The sequence below is a fragment of the Crinia signifera genome, chromosome 2 (genome assembly GCF_055691185.1).
Source record: "Crinia signifera chromosome 2, ASM5569118v1, whole genome shotgun sequence".
Classification (NCBI taxonomy): Eukaryota; Metazoa; Chordata; class Amphibia; order Anura; family Myobatrachidae; genus Crinia; species Crinia signifera.
Window position 1 is genome coordinate 178,837,345 of NC_139218.1, and position 22,225 is coordinate 178,859,569.

The following is a 22,225-nucleotide window of genomic DNA, read 5'->3' on the forward strand; positions in this document are numbered from 1 at the left end:
GGCCCCACTGAGGCGAGCTGTCCGTTGCAGCCAGTCCGCAGGTCAGAGCGAGAAACCAAGGGCACCTTGCCCTTAAGGTACAGAGAGTGATGTACCGTACAGTAAACTTGTGAACTACTATGCAATGTCAAGTGAATGTACCACTGTATATATGTTGTATACTTTATTGTACAAAATGCAAATTGTAATGGTTACACTACCTCCTTATAAGGTGAATCTTGAAACACTTGTGGCCACATGAGAGATTGCTCTAGGACTCTCGCGGCCTCTCAACTGATGCCCGTGGACAGGCATCCTTCTAGCCAGAGAGCATGTGGTACCCCAGAACTGGGGATACCCCTTTTCCCTGTGGACATTGCCCTTTTGTTTGCCCACCACCAATATGGTGAGCTCAGGAATGCAGGATCTCGGGCTGAAGTTCTGGGACCCCTTTCATTGGTGGTTCAGGAGTGCGCCAACGGAAGGGGGGTGGTTCTGCCCGTTCCCAGGCAGATTAGAGTGTATCGACTGGCCCCCCACAAGGGTGAAGAAGAGGCTGGCGCGAAAAAGGCAAAGAAAAAAAGGAGTAGTGCGGACAAGGGAGGAGAGGACGAGGACGCGCTGCCGGCGGGGAGAAGGGAGTGAGAGCTGAGCGGTACTCACCAGCTGAGGTGTCCGGACAGCGTAGACGGCTGAGCGTGAGTGACGGAGGGGGGAGAGCGCAGTACACGCAGGGCAGAGCGGAGGTCCCGCGCGAGTCTCCGGGCGGCAGCAGAAGGGAGAAAGCACTGTGTGTGTGCTCTGACGCGGAGGAGAGGCGACGCGCAGCCAGGAGAAGGAGGCCTCTGACCCCATACTCGGCAGCCGCAGCGGGACTGAAGGAAGAGGCAGGTAGCAGCAGAGACCAGCGTTGCAGCCCCAGCCTTATTCAAGTGCCCAGCAGCCGACCCAAGTGCCCAGCAGCCGTGTCCAAGTGCCCAGCAGCCGTGTCCAAGTGCCCAGCAGCCGTATCCAAGTGCCCAGCAGCCGTGTCCAAGTGCCCAGCAGCCGTGTCCAAGTGCCCAGCAGCCGTGTCCAAGTGCCCAGCAGCCGTGTCCAAGTGCCCAGCAGCCGTGTCCAAGTGCCCAGCAGCCGTGTCCAAGTGCCCAGCAGCCGTGTCCAAGTGCCCAGCAGCCGTGTCCAAGTGCCCAGCAGCCGACCCAAGTGCCCAGCAGTCGACCCAAGTGCCCAGCAGCCCATCTGAGAGCGGACCCAAAGCCCCGTAGTGACCGGCAGGAGCTGGCAACGGCACCGGAATCGCAGGTATTCCACAGATACCCCACTTACACACCACCACTCCTGAGCCAGCCCCTCCATACAGACCCCGTATCTTAGCCCCACGTGGAACTGTTGCCCACTGGAACTTCTCCCACTCACCGAACTAGTGCCCCCCCCCCTTGGGGCCAATCGGAGGTTGTCCAGGCCTGGGATTTGTTTGTCCCGTCAGAGACTGCTATATCGCTCCTGGTGGTAGATTGTGGTGCACCTAGGCCGAAGGTACCTTAACTTTAGGGGTAAAGACTGCGCAGTCTAATTAGGGCTGGTATTCTGTTGTTACTTATGTTTATACTGTTATTGCCAACTTATTTTGCAGAGTATTGTGCGCCCTGCGGTCCAGTGTTTATGGCGGGCCCCAGCGTGCATAGTATTCCCCAGGGTTTTGTGTCACCGTTTAGTGATGTACAGCATTGACCCTCAATTGTTAATCCATAGTTGTGGGAGTTGTATACCGTGCGAGTTGCGGCCTGCACAATAGGGCCCCATAGCGCCCGGTATACACCTAATAGATCATTTGACTAAAGTGTTGTTGTATATTTGACTTGATACCCTGTGTTACTCTTTAACGGTGACCTCTAAATTAGAGCCTCAAAATAAAGTATTTGTTCACCGTCCTCACGCGTGGTGAACTCCTCATTCCGGCAGTGGGCGGGGTTATTGTCTCTTGGGGTTCCTCGTCCCTTTACCCTCAGAGTTCAGGCGAGTGAAGATTGAAGACCTTCAGAGGAGGCCCGGCCCGGCGAAGACGACGAGTACCAGGTACCGTTTACCACCCACCTGAGTTTGGCAATATTACACTACTACTAGGGTTCACATGCCTCCTTACGTGGGATGGCCCGCCGTCATGATGTCAGTTGGCACTAGGCCGTGGTATCTCTTGATCCGGGGCTGGGCCATAGGTTGCATAACTCAGCGTTACGCTGCAGGTGTGGTAAGTTGGTGCTAGGCCGCAGGTTGCATAAGTCGGCGCTACACTGCAGGTGTGGTAAGTTGGCGCTAGGCCGTGGTATCTCTTGATCCGGCATGAGGCTACAGGTTGCATAATCCGGGCGCTAAGCCGCAGGTTGACTGTAGTAAGTTCTCGGTTGTCTCAACAGCCAGGCTCCCATGAAAGGTAGGCTGTTGTGTGTGTGTTCTATTACAGGAGGAAGAAGGGCCAGCTGTCTGTCAGGGAAATGAGAGTACAGCTGGTGAGCATAATTGTCCATTATGTGTTTTCTGTGTGCGTTTGTTGTCCCTTCCCCACCTTCCTTTGGGCGTTTTCGTTCAGGGTCGTGGCTGGTGCTTGCACCAATACGGGAAAACCTAGTCTGAGGCCACAATTGTCAGTGATGACCATTCACTAAGCCCAGTGGAGGCCACCTCTGCATAGTGAGTCCCCTTATTCTTTTCAGGTCACCCCAGGAAGTTCTAGTCCCTGTCTGGGTCATGTTCCAGTACCATCGGAGTCTGGACAGATTGCAGCTGAGAGGACGGGAGTTGTGAGGTATGTAGGCTTGGTAAGTAAGTTTGTTACCTTTATGCAGGGCCCCACCCCTGCGCCTCTTACACGGGCTCGGAGGCTCGACACAGGTTCTATTCTCCCTCTATGGGGGTCGTGGATTCCCACAAGGGAGAATAGCCCTTGTCAGTCAGGATCCCCCATCAGATTCTGCTGTCGATACTGTCGGGATCCCGATCGTCCCACGGCATACTTGCCAACCTGACCCTCTCCATGCGGGAGAAAATGCTCTGTTTCTGGACTTCCCTGGTAATGTATGATTGCCATCACCTGTGGGGAGCTAGGTAAAGGTGTTTCACCACAGGTGATGGCAATCATACATTACCAGGGAAGTCCAGGAACGAGCATTTACTCCCGCATGGAGAGGGTCAGGTAGGCAAGTATGTCCCACAGTCATGCAGCACCCTTATTTGACATTGGATTTTTGTTCTGTGTTCCAGTAGGTAAAGTAACAATATGCGGGTGGAACTCTAGAGAGACACGGAATAACACGGGGCAAATCTGCGCCACTCAAACCTCTATGTTTTTAACCATTTGCCCATGCATGAAAGTGAGCGCTCATTCAGCGGAATCTCTGTGCGGAAGGGGGAGATGGTGGCCAGGACCAGACGCCTCCGCCCGTCATCTCCTTCGCACTTTCTCTTCCGCTCATTAACATAACCCTCAGCCAGCTCAGGGCACGATATGGCGGAAGGCGAGGGGGAGGGAACACTGGGAGACAACAATAGGCGGCCAGAAAATGGCAGCATCACAGCAGGTGCCGCCGCCGCTGCTGTTGATAATAGTGGCAGTGAGCCTGGGAGGCTTCTGGTGAACGTGAGGACGCCCCACCGCCTCCCCCGTCAAGCACACTCAGGGCACTGACTGCATCTCCTGCCACCAGCAGGGGAGATTAGTGAGAGGCGGGCGGCACAGCAGCGCCGCCGCTCATTAGAGAGGTTTATTTACTCAATGAGTACTATTAGCCGCCCCTACAGAGGAGGAGGACGGGGGGAAGGGGGAGACGGCCGCGTGAGGTTGCCACCCACAACCCCACCTCCCCCTCCTTTCCCCAATGACCGAGGGCGCAGGAGCCGCCGCACCATCTTTGCCCATCCTCCCTCCTCCCGAATGGTCTCTCCCAGAGGTTACCGGAAGTAGTGCGGCGCTGCTGCGGCTGCCATGTTCCCAGCCGCCGCTTTGTTGTAGCCTCTGATGTAGGAACTGCGAGGTTTTTTTTTTTTCGCTTCCTTTTTTTTTTTCTGTTCCTCCAGCAGCCGCTCCCCTCCCCCCTCCTCCCTCCTCCTCCTCCCCCTCTCCCCGGACCGCCATGGAGGCCAACTGGACGGCTTTCCTGTTCCAGGTAAGGACTGAATGCGCGTTGTTATGTCTTTATGTGCCCGGGGTACGTAGAACCAGGACGGCGGTAAAGTTCCCCCCTCTCCACCTCCTCCACCCCCGTAGCAGCGCTGCCGCCTCCCCCCTCTCCCCTCCCCGGGAAGCGAGGACACCCGGGAGCAAACATCCCCCCCCACCCTCCACCATCTCCTCCTCCCTCCACAGCCTCCTCCTTTCCCGGCCGCGCAGCGACACCAGCGCCGCACACACACACAGTCCCCGCCGGCTGCAGGCAGTAAGCGGATAACGGGACGTAATGGAGCCGCGGCCGGACAAAGGCGCATGTATCCTGTGTCCGGCAGCCTGAGCGTAATGACACCATGTTACCCCCTCCCCCCGGGGCATGGCGGGATCAGGCTGCGGCCACTCTCCGTGTGATGTGATTTATGGTAGAGGAGCCGACTGTCGCCCCTAGTGTATCGCCCTCGGACTGATCCATAACACGTACCTGTCCTCGGGTCACTCACTCCGGTGTAATAAGAGTCGCCATGTCTGCCTGCGTGTAATGCCCCCCACTGTGCGGCCGGTCACCCCGGGGTGGAGACGCTGTGTACGTGTCTACCGCTGGGGTCACTGCGATAGCGCCGCCGCTTGTAGGGGCCTCCTCCTGCTGCCCGCACTGGTGGTAGTAGTTGTTGGCTTTTATTCTTGAAGCAAATCTTGTCTCCGTGCGCTGCGGGGAGGGGGATGGCCACTGCAGGGAACGCTTCATTAATAACATCCCGCAGTTCTTCAGGTTTGAGGCCTTGTATTCCCCTTTCTAGACCTGAGGTTGTTTGAAAAGAATGCACAGACTTCTGTGTTGATGCGTAGTCATGTACGTAGAGAGGTGCATAGCTGAGACAGAAGAGGAGAGGCGCCATACAATGGAGGCTTTTTGAGAGACAATGATGTGGCAATAGGACTGCACTGAACTTCAATCAGTTTCCAAATTTTGGAAGCGTTGCTGCTTTAAAGCTGACAGTCAGAGCACTCGCTCTTGCATATTTTTATTACACAGGATAAGTTTACTATTCAAAATTATTTGGGCCAGAAATATCTTTGGTTTTCTGTGTTTTAGAATATGTGCACACCATATTAGAACCAAGTACAAACACCATAATGCATTCTTGCTTCATAGACACTATTTACATGTATGTGACACTACATTTTGTTTTTACAGTCTTAAAGCTGTATCTTTATGTTTATACATAAGTTGAAGAGTTCAACCCCCACCCCTGCACATCATCACATCACCCCCCCCCTCCCTCCTGCACATCACCCCCCCCTCCCTCCTGCACATCAGCACATCACCCCCCCCTCCCTCCTGCACATCATCACATCACCCCCCCCCCCTCCCTCCTGCACATCATCACATCACCCCCCCCTCCCTCCTGCACATCATCACATCACCCCCCCCCTCCCTCCTGCACATCATCACATCACCCCCCCCCTCCCTTCTGCACATCATCACATCACCCCCCCCTCCCTTCTGCACATCATCACATCACCCCCCCCTCCCTTCTGCACATCATCACATCACCCCCCCCCCTCCCTTCTGCACATCATCACATCACCCCCCCCCTCCCTTCTGCACATCATCACATCACCCCCCCCTCCCTTCTGCACATCATCACATCACCCCCCCTCCCTCCTGCACATCATCACATCACCCCCCTCCCTCCTGCACATCATCACATCACCCCCCCTCCCTCCTGCACATCATCACATCCCCCCCCCTCCTGCACATCATCACATCCCCCCCCCCCTCCTGCACATCATCACATCACCCCCCCCCACCCCTGCACATCATCACATCACCCCCCCTCCCTCCTGCACATCATCACAGCACCACCCCCCCTCCCTCCTGCACATCATCACAGCACCACCCCCCCTCCCTCCTGCACATCATCACATCACCCCCCCCCTCCCTCCTGCACATCATCACATCACCCCCCCCCTCCCTCCTGCACATCATCACATCACCCCCCTCCCTCCTGCACATCATCACATCACCCCCCCCTCTCCCTCCTGCACATCATCACATCACCCCCTCTCCCTCCTGCACATCATCACATCACCCCCCCCCCTCTCCTCCTGCACATCATCACATCACCCCCCCCCTCTCCCTCCTGCACATCATCACATCACCCCCCCCCCCTCCTGTACGTCATCACCCCCCCCCCTCCTGTACATCATCACATCACCCCCCCCTCCTGCACATCATCACATCACCCCTCCCTCCTGCACATCGTCACATCACCCCTCCCTCCTGCACATCGTCACATCACCCCTCCCTCCTGCACATCGTCACATCACCCCTCCCTCCTGCACATCGTCACATCACCCCTCCCTCCTGCACATCGTCACATCACCCCTCCCTCCTGCACATCGTCACATCACCCCTCCCTCCTGCACATCGTCACATCACCCCTCCCTCCTGCACATCGTCACATCACCCCTCCCTCCTGCACATCGTCACATCACCCCTCCCTCCTGCACGTCGTCACATCACCCCTCCCTCCTGCACGTCGTCCCATCACCCCTCCCTCCTGCACGTCGTCCCATCACCCCCCCCCCCTTGCACGTCGTCCCATCACCCCCCTTGCACGTCGTCCCATCACCCCCCTTGCACGTCATCCCATCACCCCCCCCCCCCCCTTGCACGACATCACATCACGCCCCACCCCCCCTGCACATCACAGGGGGGGGGGGGGTGATGTGATGATGTACCCCCCCCCCCCCCCCCTCTCTGCACATCATCACATCCAGGAATTATTCTGGAAAGTGAGGGGGAAAAAAAACAACTCTTGCTAAAAGCACTGCTGGGGACATCTGTACCAGCACTGAGGACATAATATTTAACTGGCACTAAATATGTGCAAGAAAATAATTGCTTAGCGTTCAGTACCTGAGATGGTACCCAAACTTTGTTTCATGTTTCGAAATCTTGTTTATGCATAAATAAAATATATTTGTGTATTTCATGTATTTGTGTCTGTAAAATATAAATGCAAGATACATCCTTGAAATATAAAAATAATCTAAAATACGGAATAATTCGTTATCCAAAATTCTTCTGGTCCCTATCATTTTGGATAAAGGATACTCCACTTGTAAAAAGTTTTGAAAAACAGCAATATTACTGTAATATATAACAGACCAGGTTTTGTTCATGCTTTCCATGAGTTTAGTTTTGAAGTTGCAGACAGTTTCTCTTTCTGTAATGGTGTACACGCGTCCTGTTGTAGTCATTGGGTCTACTGTTAGGATATCACAATAATGAACAAGGAGAATGTCTGGCTTCCCTGGGTATTTGTATAATGGGATGGTCCTTGTGGGTGGAGAAGGCTGACATTTACTAATTTGTACTTTTCATCTACATCAAGGACACGTGCTACGCACCACTCTGCATCACACACACAAGTGACAAATCCTTTTAATGTCTTTAAATTCTACTTCGTCCTCCAGTTAACAAACTCTTTCCACTTTCAAAGATGTACATGTAATTTTCTTAAGGAAAAGTATCCTATCGTTACAAAGATAATTTATTTATCAAATCTTTGCATGTCGTATGGACGATATACAATTATTTTGCATATGGGCACAAGAACTGTAAGTGTCCGTTACTTATCACACCAAAACTCACCAGGTATAACTGCATAAAGAGGCTAAATTCATGCTTTTGGGCGTGCTGCTGAAACAGCAGTTTGGGTGCTAATCATCTGATTTTGGGCAGATTTCAGTTCCCCATTTAAGAAGTGTGCCTGCAGCACTGTTGAACATTAACCAAAAAATTTAATAATTAATCCAATATCTAAAGACAATTGAACTGACAATTGAAGAGAATCTCTTGATCTCCTTTTGATATAGCATTGTTGGCTTGTTACATACACCTGTCTGAGTCATGGAGGCCCACCAAAGGATCTGCTGCTATTGTGTTAGTGGCAGATACTACAAGACCACTTCAAAGGTCTTGTGGACTCTGTGCCTTGCTGGGTCAGAGCTATTTTGGTGGCACATGGGGACCTACACAATATTAGCCAGGTGATTTTTTTTAATAATTAGGTTTGTATTTTTACTGTTTCAATCGTGAGGGCACATTTTTCAGTCAGGAAGGCTCATCTTAATTTTAAAGGGCAAAATGATGCGATAGATAGACAGTGGTCGAAATGGAAAAGTGAAGGCTGGGGTAATGTACGCTCCAGAAAAAGGGGGCGTGGCCACCTAAAATGGGACGTGTCCTTGAGTGTAGTGTGCCACGCCATATACCTCTTATGTACATTATGCAACACAATAGTAGATCCTTATACTTGCCCCATAAACACGGAATCAGCCAAAATTCATGTTAAGGTGCCCATACATGGAGCGATGTGCTCCATGCATTTCGAACTAGATCACATCGCATCTAGTTAAAAATGTATGCGATGTGCTAAAGCAGTGTGCTTTTTGAACTAGATGCAATCTAGTTCAAAAAGTACTCGCAGCACATACTTTTTGTGATGTGTGATGCGAGGGACTGCCCATCGCCTCGCAAAAAAGGATCGCTCTGTGTATGGGCACCTTTATGCCTAAATTCACATCATGCCACCTGGATTGAGACCAAATTAAAATCCTGGTACCCAAACTGAGCAAAAATCCCCTTCTTGCTAGCCGGACTGAGCCACAATTCACATCCAGGTACCCGGACTGAGCCACAATTCACATCCAGGCTCCCGGACTGAGCCACAATTCACATCCAGGTACCCGGACTGAGCCACAATTCACATCCAGGTACCCGGACTGAGCCACAATTCACATCCAGGTACCCGGACTGAGCCACAATTCACATCCAGGTACCCGGACTGAGCCACAATTCACATCCAGGTACCCGGACTGAGCCACAATTCACATCCAGGTACCCGGACTGAGCCACAATTCACATCCAGGTACCCGGACTGAGCCACAATTCACATCCAGGTACCCGGACTGAGCCACAATTCACGTTATGCAACATATATTGAGTCAAAATTCATGTCAAGCCACCAGTATTGAGCCAAAATTCATGTCAAGCCACCAGTATTGAGCCAAAATTCATGTCAAGCCACCAGTATTGAGCCAAAATTCATGTCAAGCCACCAGTATTGAGCCAAAATTCATGTCAAGCCACCAGTATTGAGCCAAAATTCATGTCAAGCCACCAGTATTGAGCTAAAATTCATGTCATGCCACCCAGATTCAGGAAAAAAAATTCACATTTTGCCACACGGTTGAGCCAAACTTTGCATACACTCACACAGATTGAGCCAAAATTTGGGCACACGGAGAGAGGCATGCATGGGCACACAGGGACAGGGGCACAGATGGGCAGGGACAGAGGCACACATGGCAGGGACAGAGGAACACGTGGGTAGGGGCACACATGGTGCGAGGAGGGGGGGCAGAAGGCTGAGCAGGGGTTTGAAAGCATAGTGACACTTTGAATGTCTAGTGTACCTTCCTCTTCTCGTTGCCAGCAGCGCAGGCTTCCATTCCACGGAGCTGGATCTCCCTCTCCCACCGCCAGCAGGGCCACATAATATTACCAATAACACCATAATGCCCCTCATACATTATGCCTTACACTGTAATGCCCAACTGTGTACCGTGGCACCCTGGGGTGCCTCAGGATACTTGCAGAGGTGCCTTGGGACCAGTTCAAATTATACATTGTAATTTGAATAGATAAAACCAGTAATTGAGGCTGTCAATCATAAAATATGTGGACAAACTGAAGTGAAGCCTGCCCATCACCACATAACAGACCCTAATAGTAACATATAAACTCAATTTACTTTATTTTTTTGTATACATTTTTAAATAAGAAACTTTGCCATGTGGCGCCGTGAAAAAAAAAACTGATATCCCAGGGTGCCGTGATTCAAAAAAGTTTGGGAACCACTGCCATATCACATTATACCGCACACCATAATGCCCATATCACATTATATTGCACACCGTAATATCCATTTCACATTATACCGCACACTATAATGTCCATGTCGCATTATACCGCACACCATAATGCCCATATCACATTATATTGCAAACCGCAATGTCCATGTTGCATTATACCGCACACCATAATGCCCATATCACATTATATTGCAAACCATAATGCCCATGTCGCATTATGCCGCACACCATAATGCCAATATCACATTGTGCCACACACTGTAATGCCCATGATATCACATTATACCGCACACCCTAATGCCCATATCAGGTTATACTGCACACCATAATACCCATATCACATTATATTGCACACCATAATGATCATGTTGCATTACATTGCATACCATAATGCCCATATCACATTATACTGCACACCATAATGCCCATGTCGCATTATACCGCACACCGTAATGCCCATGTTGCCTTATACCACACACCCTAATACCAATATCACATTATGCCACACATCGTAATGCCCATAGCACATTATGCAGAGGCGCTGTGACTGGTGGATATTTCAAATATGGGTGCCAGATCATGAGCCAATTGGAGCTCAGGATCTGGTGGCCAATCCCTAACAGTGGTTACTGATCTATGAGCTCTGATAGGCTGCCGGCATGCACCACATTTAAAATATACGCCACTCTTAGCATAAGAGCAGAGATTGGTGGTGGTGAGCAACAGGCGGGCAGAGCAAAACATCCATAATGATGATAGATCGATAGACACATACATACACCCCAAACCACAAACATTGTATTACAATTTGGTGTATACCCCCTCCCCCCCTACATAAAAAAAAACCTCACACCTTATCCTTTTCCCACCCCAAAATACCTTAAGGAATATACATTACCCTTCCCCTGCCCATATATAATTACCGTTTTTAGGCTTGAATGTGCCTGGGGCTGTTCCTCCAGATGGTTGTAGAAAGGCAGGAGGCGGAGCTGGCCGAGATTAGGCAGTCAGCCGGGGTTAGCTGTGCACAGTGGCATAACTATACATTTTCAGTGGGTAGATGCAGTGTGGGATGGAGAAGTATAGGGGAGCAGGGAGATCAATTGGGGGAGGGAAAAGGGGGGACACTGGGCTTAGGGAGTCGGTGAGATGGTGGGGAACACTAGGTTGGAATAAGGGCACTAATTGAATAGGGGCCTCTAGGCAGGATGAGGGGGGTATTACTGTGACAGGCAAGTTGGTGGGTTCTAGGTGCAGTGAAATGGGTGTAGTGGGCTGATTGGTTAAGGAAGACAGGGAGTCACTGGGAATGGGATGGGGGGGGGGGTATCAGTAATAGTAGAGGCTATAAGATGGAGAAAAAGGAGAACATGGGAACACTGACCTGCTCCTGTTTGCTTCCTGGCATAGCCCATTCCTTTTTACTACAGCCTATCCCCTGCTGCATCCCCTCTGCACTATTAGTGCTGTGCTGCTTCTTCTCAGAGGGTCAGGCTTTCTCACAGGCCTCTACTTGTGAAGGACCTGGCTCCCAACATGTGTAAATGGGCTCTGTGTACCCTCTACCTTGCCCCCAGCAGCTCATTCTGCCCTCCACATATCAGCAGCAGCTGTATCCTCATCTACCTGGCTCAGTCCCTGCGGTGGCAGCCTTCACTCAGGGAGGCTTATCACACAAGTCCTGGAGGCTCCGGACGCAGCCCCCACTCTTCCTGGAGTCCTGGCACCCGCACCTGGAGGCAGCAGTGCCTCCGTCCCCCCTCCACTCCGCAGCTCCGTGCGGGGGGGGGGGGGGGAGGGGACGTGTCTTGGTGCCCTCCCCCTAAATCCAACATGCATCTCCCTGCCTGTGATGGCGTAAGGCAGAGGCTCACTCCCGCCCTCAGCCCTGCCCCCGGGATGCTGACTATACCAGGGCGCACGCAGCCTGTCATGTATTGGGGACGGGTTGCTGCACAGAGGACTCCCTCTGGATTTGTCCCTGAGCCCAGCATGGCGCTGCAGCACCAGCTGGCCAGCGGCTGTGACAGTCGGGAGAGGTGCCGCAAAATTTTAACTGGTGACTGGCAGGGCGGGCCGAGCGGAGTGTGAGGCAGGGCGGGCCGAGCGGAGTGTGAGGCAGGGTGGGCCGAGCGGAGTGTCATTGTCGGGGAGAGAAAGTAAGCTGCAGCGCAAGCCGCAGCCAGCGTGTATCACAGGGCGGCCCGACCGGCCGGGAGAGAGTGAGACAGTAATTATGCAGGGCGCGACAAAAGGGGCAGGGCGGAATTCAGCAGGTTTTAAAGGGGCAGGGCGCAGCACCCTGTGAAAGAAGCCTAACGGGAATACTAAATAAAACACATCAAGGTATCTTTCTTCAATTTCCCATTCAGGCCAGGTATCAGAGTTTGAAGAACAGGTCTTTATTATACAATTAAAATTATAGAACGAACACTGTATAGGATTCCCTAGAAACAAAAGGTAAAGGCAGTTGGTAAATGGGCCAGAAAGTGATTAAAAAAAAAATGGACCTTTCCGGATAAGTCCACTCTAAATCAGTTTTTGTCCTTTTTCTAAGGGGTCCCAAATATGCACAGGTACCTCAAATGTTTTTCCATAGAGTCCTTAGGTGGTCCCAAAGATGTCCAGATAGCCAACGTGTTTTGATTAAAAATCTTTTTCAAGGCTCCTTGAAAAAGATTTTTAATCGAAACGCACTGGTAATCTGGACTTCTTACATCTTTGGGACCATCTGTGCATATTTGGGACTCTGTTTTATATTGATTCTATATAAATGAGTTAAAGGAAAACTGAAGGTGACAGCAAACTATTTTATGGACCAAGTGATTATTAACATTGATTTGTATTTTATCCATTTTCTTGATTATTTGCTACGTTATGGCATCTTTTGCTACAAAATATTTGTAGTAATGTTTCTATTTTCTTACTATTTTTAGGCTCATGAAGCTTCCCACCACCACCACCACCATCACCATCATCAGCAGCAGGCTGCACAAAACAGCTTGCTGCCTCTCTTGGGAGCTCCGGTTGAGCCTCCTGATCAAAAACCTATGTTACCTTTACCAATAACTCAGAAACCCCAAACTCAGCCGGAGGGTCTAAAAGAGCATGTTGTAGTAAAGAAAGAAAAGACCAAAACTTCCTTTGTGTGCACCTATTGCAGCAAAGCCTTTAGGGACAGTTACCATTTAAGGCGCCATGAATCCTGTCATACTGGGATTAAGTTAGTGTCACGACCAAAGAAAACACAGACTGCACCGGTCGTGCCGCTCATATCAACTATTGCAGGAGACAACAGTAGAACCTCCTTGGTTTCAACGATTGCAGGGATACTGTCGACTGTTACAACATCGTCTTCAACTACAATTCCTAGTGCCAGCACTAGCATCCCAACTATGCCCATTACGCAGCCAGTGAAGAAGCCTAGTAAACCTGTTAAGAAAAATCATGCATGTGAGATGTGTGGGAAGGCTTTCAGGGATGTATATCATCTAAATCGGCACAAGTTATCCCATTCAGATGAGAAGCCCTTTGAGTGTCCGGTCTGTAATCAACGTTTCAAGAGAAAGGACCGTATGACCTATCATGTAAGATCTCATGAAGGAGGGATTACCAAACCCTATACTTGCAGTGTTTGTGGAAAAGGTTTTTCGAGGTATGGCCAGCCTTCTTTCTTTTTTTTATTATTGTTTGTTTTTCTCTGATCTAAAATTTTATTTATTGTTATACTTTTTAATGTCTCCAGCAAAATTTGTGAAATATGGTGTTCCCACATATGGTTCATGTAGCAAAGGGTTAAATATTCAAGTTTGCGTATAGATGAATCGGACCATCAGCACCTCGCGGGTGCATTTTAGCACTTACGATGTATCGCATTCGATTCCCCATGAACTCCCCTTGCAGCTCCCCTGGAGATTTTACATGCAATAAATTATAGGTAAAAAATGTCACATCAAATGCAAAATTGGATGGAGCCCTCCTGGGGGAAGCTCTAGGGAAAACAGGTCAGCCAAGTCGAACGTGTGTAGAAAGAAGTAAAACAAGAAAATATTTACTTGCAGTTCAATATAGTATAGGACAAGAACAGGATATATAAACATATGCATTAGCAGACAATACTGAGTGCCATAAAACCATAATCTCTCTTCCTCCAGTTTATGCTCTCGTGTGTGGTATGGTGTTCCGACAGTCGGGATTTAGACCTCCCTGCACTTCAACAGGGGGGCAAGCACAATGAATCTCCTTACGGCCTTGCTGCACCCACCACAGGTTCTATTCTCCCTCTATGGGGGTCATGTACTCCCATGAGGAAGAATAGAGCCTGTCAGTCAGGATCCCGACTGTCGGGCATTTAAATAGTTAGGATACCTATGTCCGAGTACTGATCATCGGAATTCTGACTGGTTGGCCCCTTATCTGGCACCCATGCTCACTGTAGTAGGGCAGGGTATAAAATAAGCTCAAACAAATGACTGCTGCTTGCTAGCTTTCTTAGCTCCTTGAGGATCATACAAATATCTGCAAAAACATTTAAGGAATTGGCTGGCCTCTATATCCTATTGAGTTCAAGGATCTCTATTTTCCAAGCCTTCAAGGTTGGTAACTGTTGCATGAACTGGATGTTTCATATCTGTTTATATTTACTCAAAAGAATTTGCTGGCACTTTCTATAGACTGCCTGAATTGTACAGGTGGGCAAAGTTGTGTAAACTTGGCACGTTTTTAAAAGGAAAACTAAATCTATGCTTATGCTAAGGATATTAGTGCATGCTGCAAAACCTGAATTTGATGAATGATAATTAAATGTGATTGGTTTTAAAGGCGTTAAAGCAACTTTAGTATGGTATAGTAGAGCCAGATGCAAAAATATAAAAAAATAAACTGCATTATTGAAACGTGACGTTTTTTTCTGGCAGCTGCATCTTACTAGACGCCAATGCTGCAAATTTGGCTTTAATTTCTAGAGATGTACACCATGTACTCTTTCATCACCATCATAACATACGAGGGTCTAAAACAGACTTCCATTAAAGTAAATTGAATTTATTTTAACTTTTAGAAGATGTCCATGAAAAGATTTTTCTAATTTAGTTGTTATGTTGATTTCACATTGGTGTAGCTACAGACATGTCCTTCATTGCTGCAGTGACATTACCCAGGCCTCCTAGTTACACCTGGTTGCCCTAGCTTCTTAGTGCATTTGAAAAACTCCATAGCTACAGTTGCACACAGATTATAGTTATAGTGCATATAGTTTTTAACTATAGCTGTCTGTGTGCCGTAAATAGTTACGTATGGAGGCTAGATGAGGTAGGACAAATCTGTGTATTGACCAATTCTATGCATTTAAAGTTTCCTAGAAACAAAGCTAGACCAACATTAGTGGTTGTAAACCTCATAATTCTGCCCAAAGTAATGACTTAAACCTCCAATGTATTCTTTTGCAACTCACAAAAAAGTTGCATTACTATTGTAAAATTAGAGATCACAAGAGAACATAGATACTGCTGATTTATTAAATACATAGAATGTTGTGCTAATGGGTCTTCCAATTTATGTGGAAATATAATAATTGGAATGTGATGAGCCGATAAGCTGGAGTATTGGATACATTACTGTTTTCCAATGCACTGATTTCTTATATGTAGCTACAGCAACCTTCTCTATGTGCCCCAGGGTAAGAATTATGTTAATCACAAATCAACAAGAGGGAGTAGCAAAACTAGCTGTGTTCATCTAATGATTCCTATTTAGGTAGAAGCATTGGATGATTACAGCAGTATTCAGGATATTGCAACCTGCTACCACATGGCCTGGGAGGAGAGCCAAGTTCATACTTCTCTGACTGCTCATGCTGTATCACATGGATTGGTTGAGACATACAGGGAGATGATTAAACCTTGGAGAGAGAAAGTCTATAAAATGGCAGTTAGAAGCTGATAGGTTGGTACTCTTTAATGATTTTGGTACTTATGTTAGTTGGGCGCCCACTATAGTAAGTACGCCCATACCCCCACTTTCTCCTTCATACTTCATGGCAGCCATTACATTGGGTTCATCCCTCTCTCCCCTCCAATTAGACAGGTAGTTTTTTCCCCTTAGGATCCAGCCCCTTCCTCTATATAATCTGGCACCTCCCTTCAGACCGTAGTCTTTTTCCTGTCTCCTTCTGTCTGTGACAGGTAGTCAGTTAGAGTTTAGTTTGTTATTTTTTATATACCCGGTAGGCTGGTTGTGCGACCGGAGACCTGGGCGGGCAGGCTGGCGGTGCCTAAGCCTAAAATATGTCCGTGGGCCGGCGGCAAGGACATTATAGAACCCACAGCGTCCCTCCCTGCATACTGCATGTGTGTATCACCTGTCTGCCGGCTCCTGCGTGGTCCCAGCGTTCGGATGCAGGCTCCGGCTTCCTGCGCTGGTTAGCGCTGAGTCTCCCCGGCAGTCAGGACGGCGTCAGTGGCGAGCGCGTCACTTCCGACGGATGCACGCGGCGTGCGGGTCACGGCCGCGTGCGTTCCAGCTAGGCGGAAGTGCACGCCGGGTTGGCGCCAGCAGCAGAGAGGGGGACGCCGGCTGCTGCTGCGGCAGCGTGTATTAAAAGGCGCCTGGCCGGTGTTACAGGCGCAAGGCTGGTCGGCTGCAGGAGCGCTTTTTTGGAAACAAGCCAGGTTATTGCCATGGAGGATGCCTCTCAGAAGGGGGTTACACCGCCGCCCAGGTAAGTCCTCTCAATGAGGACACGCTGTTTTAGCATGCCATATTGCAGTCAGGTAGTTAGTATCTTTCTTTCTTGTCTTGTAGTGTGCCTTCAGTGCCCAGAAAGAAAGTGGCTAAGACCAAGAATACTAAAATCTGTCCAGGATGTGATAGAGCCTTTGTGGGAGAGACAGTACTATGTTTAGAGTGTCTGACAAAAAAGGATGTTGGTATGAATATATCTGCCCAGTTGGCTGAAATGAGAGACTGGATGAAGAAAAACTTTATTTCCAAAGAAGAGTACGCAGGGAATAAGAGGTCCAGGTCCCAGACTAGCCTTGATAAAGATGATGGTGATGTGTCAGTGCATGATGATGCGGACAAGGAGGAGTCTGGGGGCTCATCAGCTGAGTCAGGCGAAGTTTTGGAGGACGAGCGTCTATTTAATGTGGAGTTGGTAGAAGCAGTGCTTAAAAATCTCTACAGGACACTTAACTATAAGCAGCCTGCAAAATCCGAGTTTGACGCATTGTTTGAGGATCGTTCTAAAAAAGGGAGATCTTTTCCGGTGCATAAGGTTGTGAAGGATATCCTGGCTAAAGAGTGGCAGGGTGTCGACAAGAGAGTGGGGTCGACTAAGAGAATTCAAAAGATGTTTCCCATTGAGGATGAAGAGTTCATTAAGTGGTGTAATATACCTAAAGTCGACGCAGCAGTGTCAGAAGTGACGACTCGTACTACCATTCCTCTTGAGGATGGGGCGTCACTGAAAGACGCTATGGATAAAAAAATGGAGAGCGCTCTAAAGAGACTACATATCTCTGCCTCAGTCTCGTTAAAATCAGGTGTGGCTATGGCCTCCCTGTCTCGGGCACTCAGGATTTGGTGTTCGGCATTGCAGGAGGACATACAGGAAAAGGTTTCCCGTGATCAAATCAGTAAAAGTCTTACCCAGGTGCAGCTGGCAGTGGACTATATGTGTGAGGCTTCCCTAGATGGTCTTGATTTTGCAGCAAAATCCCTGACATCAGGGTTGGTGGCCCGTAGGGCCTTATGGCTTAAATCATGGGCGGCAGATTCCCATTCGAAGAACAAGCTAGCAACGTTGCCTTATGAGGGTGCTTTCCTTTTCGGCAGTCGTTTGGATCAGATGATTCAAAGAATGTCAGGCGGTAAATCAGTCAGATTACCACAGGACAGAAGAGGGAGATTTTTTCTCAAATTCTTCCAGACAAGCGTATAGGCAAGCCAAGTCCTACAGGCCTGGTAGGTCTGCCCGGGACAGATATACGCAGGGGACGTCCAGAGCCTTTTTTCGGCAATACGTCAAGAAAAGAGGCGAAAGTTCGGGAACCACACAGAAGCAGTGACGGTGGTCCCGTGGTGGAGCAAGCCCAGGTAGCAGGAAGGCTGTTGGGCTTTGCTCGCGTCTGGGAACAAACCGTCCGGGACAGATGGGTTCTGGAGGTAGTCAGGATTGGCTATCACCTAGAGTTCATGTCAAGGCCAAGAATGGCGAAATTTTGTGTTTCAGAGATCCCAGTTTCGAAGATAGAAAGGGAAGCTCTAAATTTAAGTTTAAAGGGACTCGTCGCATCAGGAGCGGTGGTGAGGGTCCCGAAGGAAGAGGAAGGAACCGGGTTTTACTCTCGTCTCTTCATAGTCAGCAAGAGTTCTGGAGGTTACAGAACTATATTAGATTTAAGAAAATTAAACTTGCGCATAAAGAAAAGAAAGTTCCACATGGAGACTACAAAGTCAATCTTAATGGGGTTAAAAAGAAACGATTTCATGGTCTCCATCGACCTAAAAGACGCCTACTTCCATATTCCCATCTCCCCAGACGACAGGAAATATCTGAGATTCTGCGTAGGTCACGATCACTTCCAGTTCACCTGTTTGCCCTTCGGTCTCACCTCGTCACCAAGGGTCTTCACCAAGGTCCTGGTGGTCCTGATAGAAGAACTGAGGAAAAGGAAGGTCATGATATGGGCATATCTAGACGATCTGTTGATCGTGGCACCTTCGGAGGAAGAGGTGGTCACAGCAAGAGACTACACAATTCGGTTTCTCCAAAAACACGGATGGCTGTTAAATTGGGAGAAGAGCTGTCTAGAACCAACGCAGAGTCTCCAGTTTCTGGGGGTATTGGTGGATACCGTGAGGTTTCAAGTATCCTTGTCCACAAAGAGGTGCGAGAAAATCCAGCAGCTAATCTCGAGAATCTACGAAGAGGATCGGGTGTCCCTCAGGTCAGCAATGAGTCTCTTAGGGATGATGGCATCCACGGTGGACATAATCCCATGGGCCAGATGGAGGATGAGACCTCTCCAGTGGTCCCTTCTAGGTTACTCGAGAAGACTGGTGCCACTAGAAAGGAGGATAAAGATCTCAGAGGCAGCCAAAGAGTCCCTAAGATGGTGGGAGGCCGATCAGCTGGTGCCAAGAAAATCTTCACTGGCAAGTCCCCGTTACAAAGTGATCACCACAGACGCCAGCGCTACAGGTTGGGGGGCTCATGGTCTGGGCAAGACATGTCAAGGTCAGTGGTCCCGGCACGAGGCAGAGTTCTCCTCAAATCACAGAGAGCAAAGGGCCGTGTGGAAGGCAATCGAATTCTTCAGCGAAGAAGTCCAAGGGGCGCATCTGCGCATTTTTTCGGACAACGCCACTACCGTCTCCTATGTCAACAGACAAGGAGGTACACGGAGTCACGGGCTCTTAGAAGAAGTGCGGAACATCATGTGCTGGTCCGAGGAAAATCTGTTGTCCATATCAGCGCTCCATGTGCTGGGGGAAGACAATCAGCTGGCAGACTATCTGAGCCGCACAAGCGTGGTGCCTGGCGAGTGGGAACTGAAGGACTCAGTGTTTCAGGAAGTAGTAGAGCAATTTGGTCAACCAGAGGTGGACCTCATGGCGTCAGCAGTCAACAAGAAGTTGCCACAGTTCTACTCACGGTACCCGGCCTGGGGATCGAGCGGAGTGGACGCCCTATCACAGAGTTGGGAGTTTCACCTGGGGTATGTGTTCCCCCCAATTTCCCTCATTCACAGGACATTGTGGAAGATCAGAACGGAGGGGGTCCAAGTCATAGCTATCCTTCCCTACTGGCCCAGGAGGGCTTGGTTCCCCATGTTAGAGAGCATGGCGATTGCAGGTCCAGTATTTCTTCCGGTGACTCAGGATCTGCTCAGGCAGGGCCCAGTTTACTGCCAAGAGCCTCACAAATTGAATTTAGCGGCCTGGAAATTGAACGGCGGCAACTAAAAGACAAGAATTTATCCCCAGAAGTCATTGAAGTACTTCTCCAAGCGAGAAAGAAGGTGTCGTCAGAGATCTATTACAGAATATGGCGGGTGTTCGCAAATTGGTCCAAGGGCAAGTTTACCTTTCCTAAAGCAAATATTCCTCAAGTGTTACAGTTTCTTTGTGATGGTCTTAACAAAGGGCTGTCGGCTTCGACACTCAAGGTCCAGATTTCGGCGCTGAGTGCGCTGCTAGACAAGAAACTAGCAGAACATAGTTTAATTAAAAGGTTTTGTCAGGCTCTCAGGAAGATCCGGCCTAGAGTTAGGTCAATAATCCCCCAGTGGGATCTTAATTTGGTTTTGAATGGACTAATGGAGGCTCCGTTTGAGCCGTTGGACAGAGCAAAGTTAAAGTTTCTAACATGGAAGATGTTATTTTTAGTTGCAATAACTTCAGCAAAAAGAGTGGGAGAGATTCATGCTCTGTGCATTAAAGAACAGTATTTGAAGATTTTCCCGGATCGGGTAGTGCTAAGAACTAGGCCGGCTTTTCTACCCAAGGTGGTTTCCTCAGTTAATCTAAGTCAAGAAATAATTTTGCCTTGTTTTTTCCAAAATCCTCTGACGAAGAAAGAGGAAAAATTGCATACCCTAGATGTCTTGAGAGCTATCAAGATTTATCTACACAGGACGGCAGGGTTCAGGAAGTCAGAAGCGTTATTCGTGATTCCCCAGGGGGCAAAGAAAGGGTTGGCTCCATCAAAGCAATCAATGTCAAGGTGGCTAAAGGAAGTAATTGCATTCACTTACAAGAAAGTGGGTCGTGAAGTTCCGGAAGGCATTAAGGCTCACTCAACAAGGGCAATGGCGGTTTCTTGGGCGAGAGAGGCCAAAGTTTCAGCTAAAGAAATTTGTCAAGCAGCCACCTGGTCTTCCTTGCATACCTTCTCTAAGCATTATGCATTGGATGTCGCGGGCTCAAGCTTTGGAAGTGAGGTCCTTAGACAAGTCTTGGCTTGAGGTATAGTATAACCCACCCTACTGCTTTGGTACATCCCAATGTAATGGCTGCCATGAAGTATGAAGGAGAAAGCAAGGATTATACTCACGATAATACCTTTTCTTCGGAATACTTCATGGCAGCCCAAAAGTTTGTTGGCCCTCCCTGTTTGTGTTTTTTCCCTAGGATCAGGACGGAGACAGTCAAAGACTACGGTCTGAAGGGAGGTGCCAGATTATATAGAGGAAGGGGCTGGATCCTAAGGGGAAAAAACTACCTGTCTAATTGGAGGGGAGAGAGGGATGAACCCAATGTAATGGCTGCCATGAAGTATTCCGAAGAAAAGGTATTATCGTGAGTATAATCCTTGCTATCCATGTCGGCTTTTTTCAAACAGCAGAACCTTGTGTGCTCCCATCTGTTAGATCACTTCCCCCTCTAGGGTTTGTTGTTTTTAAAACCAAACATGTCACACTTACAGTGTGTACACATGGTCGACATGATGCCGTGCGATGCGAGTCCCGATGTGATCTGTTCAGGGGGGGGGGGCGGACCGGACCCGCCGACGTCACAATTGTGGGCGGTCCCGGGACTTCACGAAAAGGGGCGTGCCCGGGTGCGACGTCTCGAAAATGGGTGGGCCCGGTCGGCGCCGTCACTAAAGGAGGTGGGCCCGGCACCGCCGAAGTTACCGTGCTGCCGGGGAAGCGCTGGGAATCGCCGACTAAGGCTGCGCTGCACGGGGGTGCACACAGCCAGGGCAGGTACCACGCTGTTTTAGCGGGGTGCTGCTAGCAGGGCAGGGCGCATTTTGCCCTGTAAAAATCGGGCAGGGCGCAGCGCCCCGCTAAAACAGATATATATATATATATGGATGGAAGGTGCGGCACTCGGCGATGGTACAAGAATAAATCACGGAGCCATATAGGTGGACGGCTCCGTGATTTATTCTTGTACCATCGCCGAGTGCCGCACCTTCTGTCTTTTATTATGCTACTTGTGAGGGCACCGGACGCATTATCTATTATCATTGGGAGTGCCTGACCTACTAACATATATATATATATATATATATATATATATATATATATATATATATATATATATATATATATATATATATATAATATATAATTTATTTATTTATTTTTTTACACATTCACCAGCAAGGGACAGGGAGCTGCTCTTTAG

At 49.2% G+C, this 22,225-nt stretch overlaps 1 protein-coding gene across 7 annotated transcripts in view; it reads left to right on the forward strand.

The window, feature by feature from the left end:
* The first annotated feature begins 3,579 nt into the window (after positions 1-3,579).
* VEZF1 (vascular endothelial zinc finger 1) overlaps positions 3,580-22,225 on the forward strand; it is a 37,725-nt gene continuing 19,079 nt past the window's right edge. For 2 of the 7 annotated variants that reach the window (XM_083173241.1, XM_083173244.1), the window contains exons 1-2: positions 7,137-7,768; positions 13,024-13,742. In XM_083173241.1, the coding sequence (XP_083029367.1) occupies positions 7,721-7,768; positions 13,024-13,742 (767 nt within the window). In that variant the 5' untranslated portion in view covers positions 7,137-7,720. Of the gene's footprint in view, positions 4,140-4,353; positions 4,911-7,136; positions 7,769-13,023; positions 13,743-22,225 lie in introns of those variants that run through there. The other 5 variants (XM_083173240.1, XM_083173243.1, XM_083173245.1 and 2 more) reach the window with 5 other exon arrangements.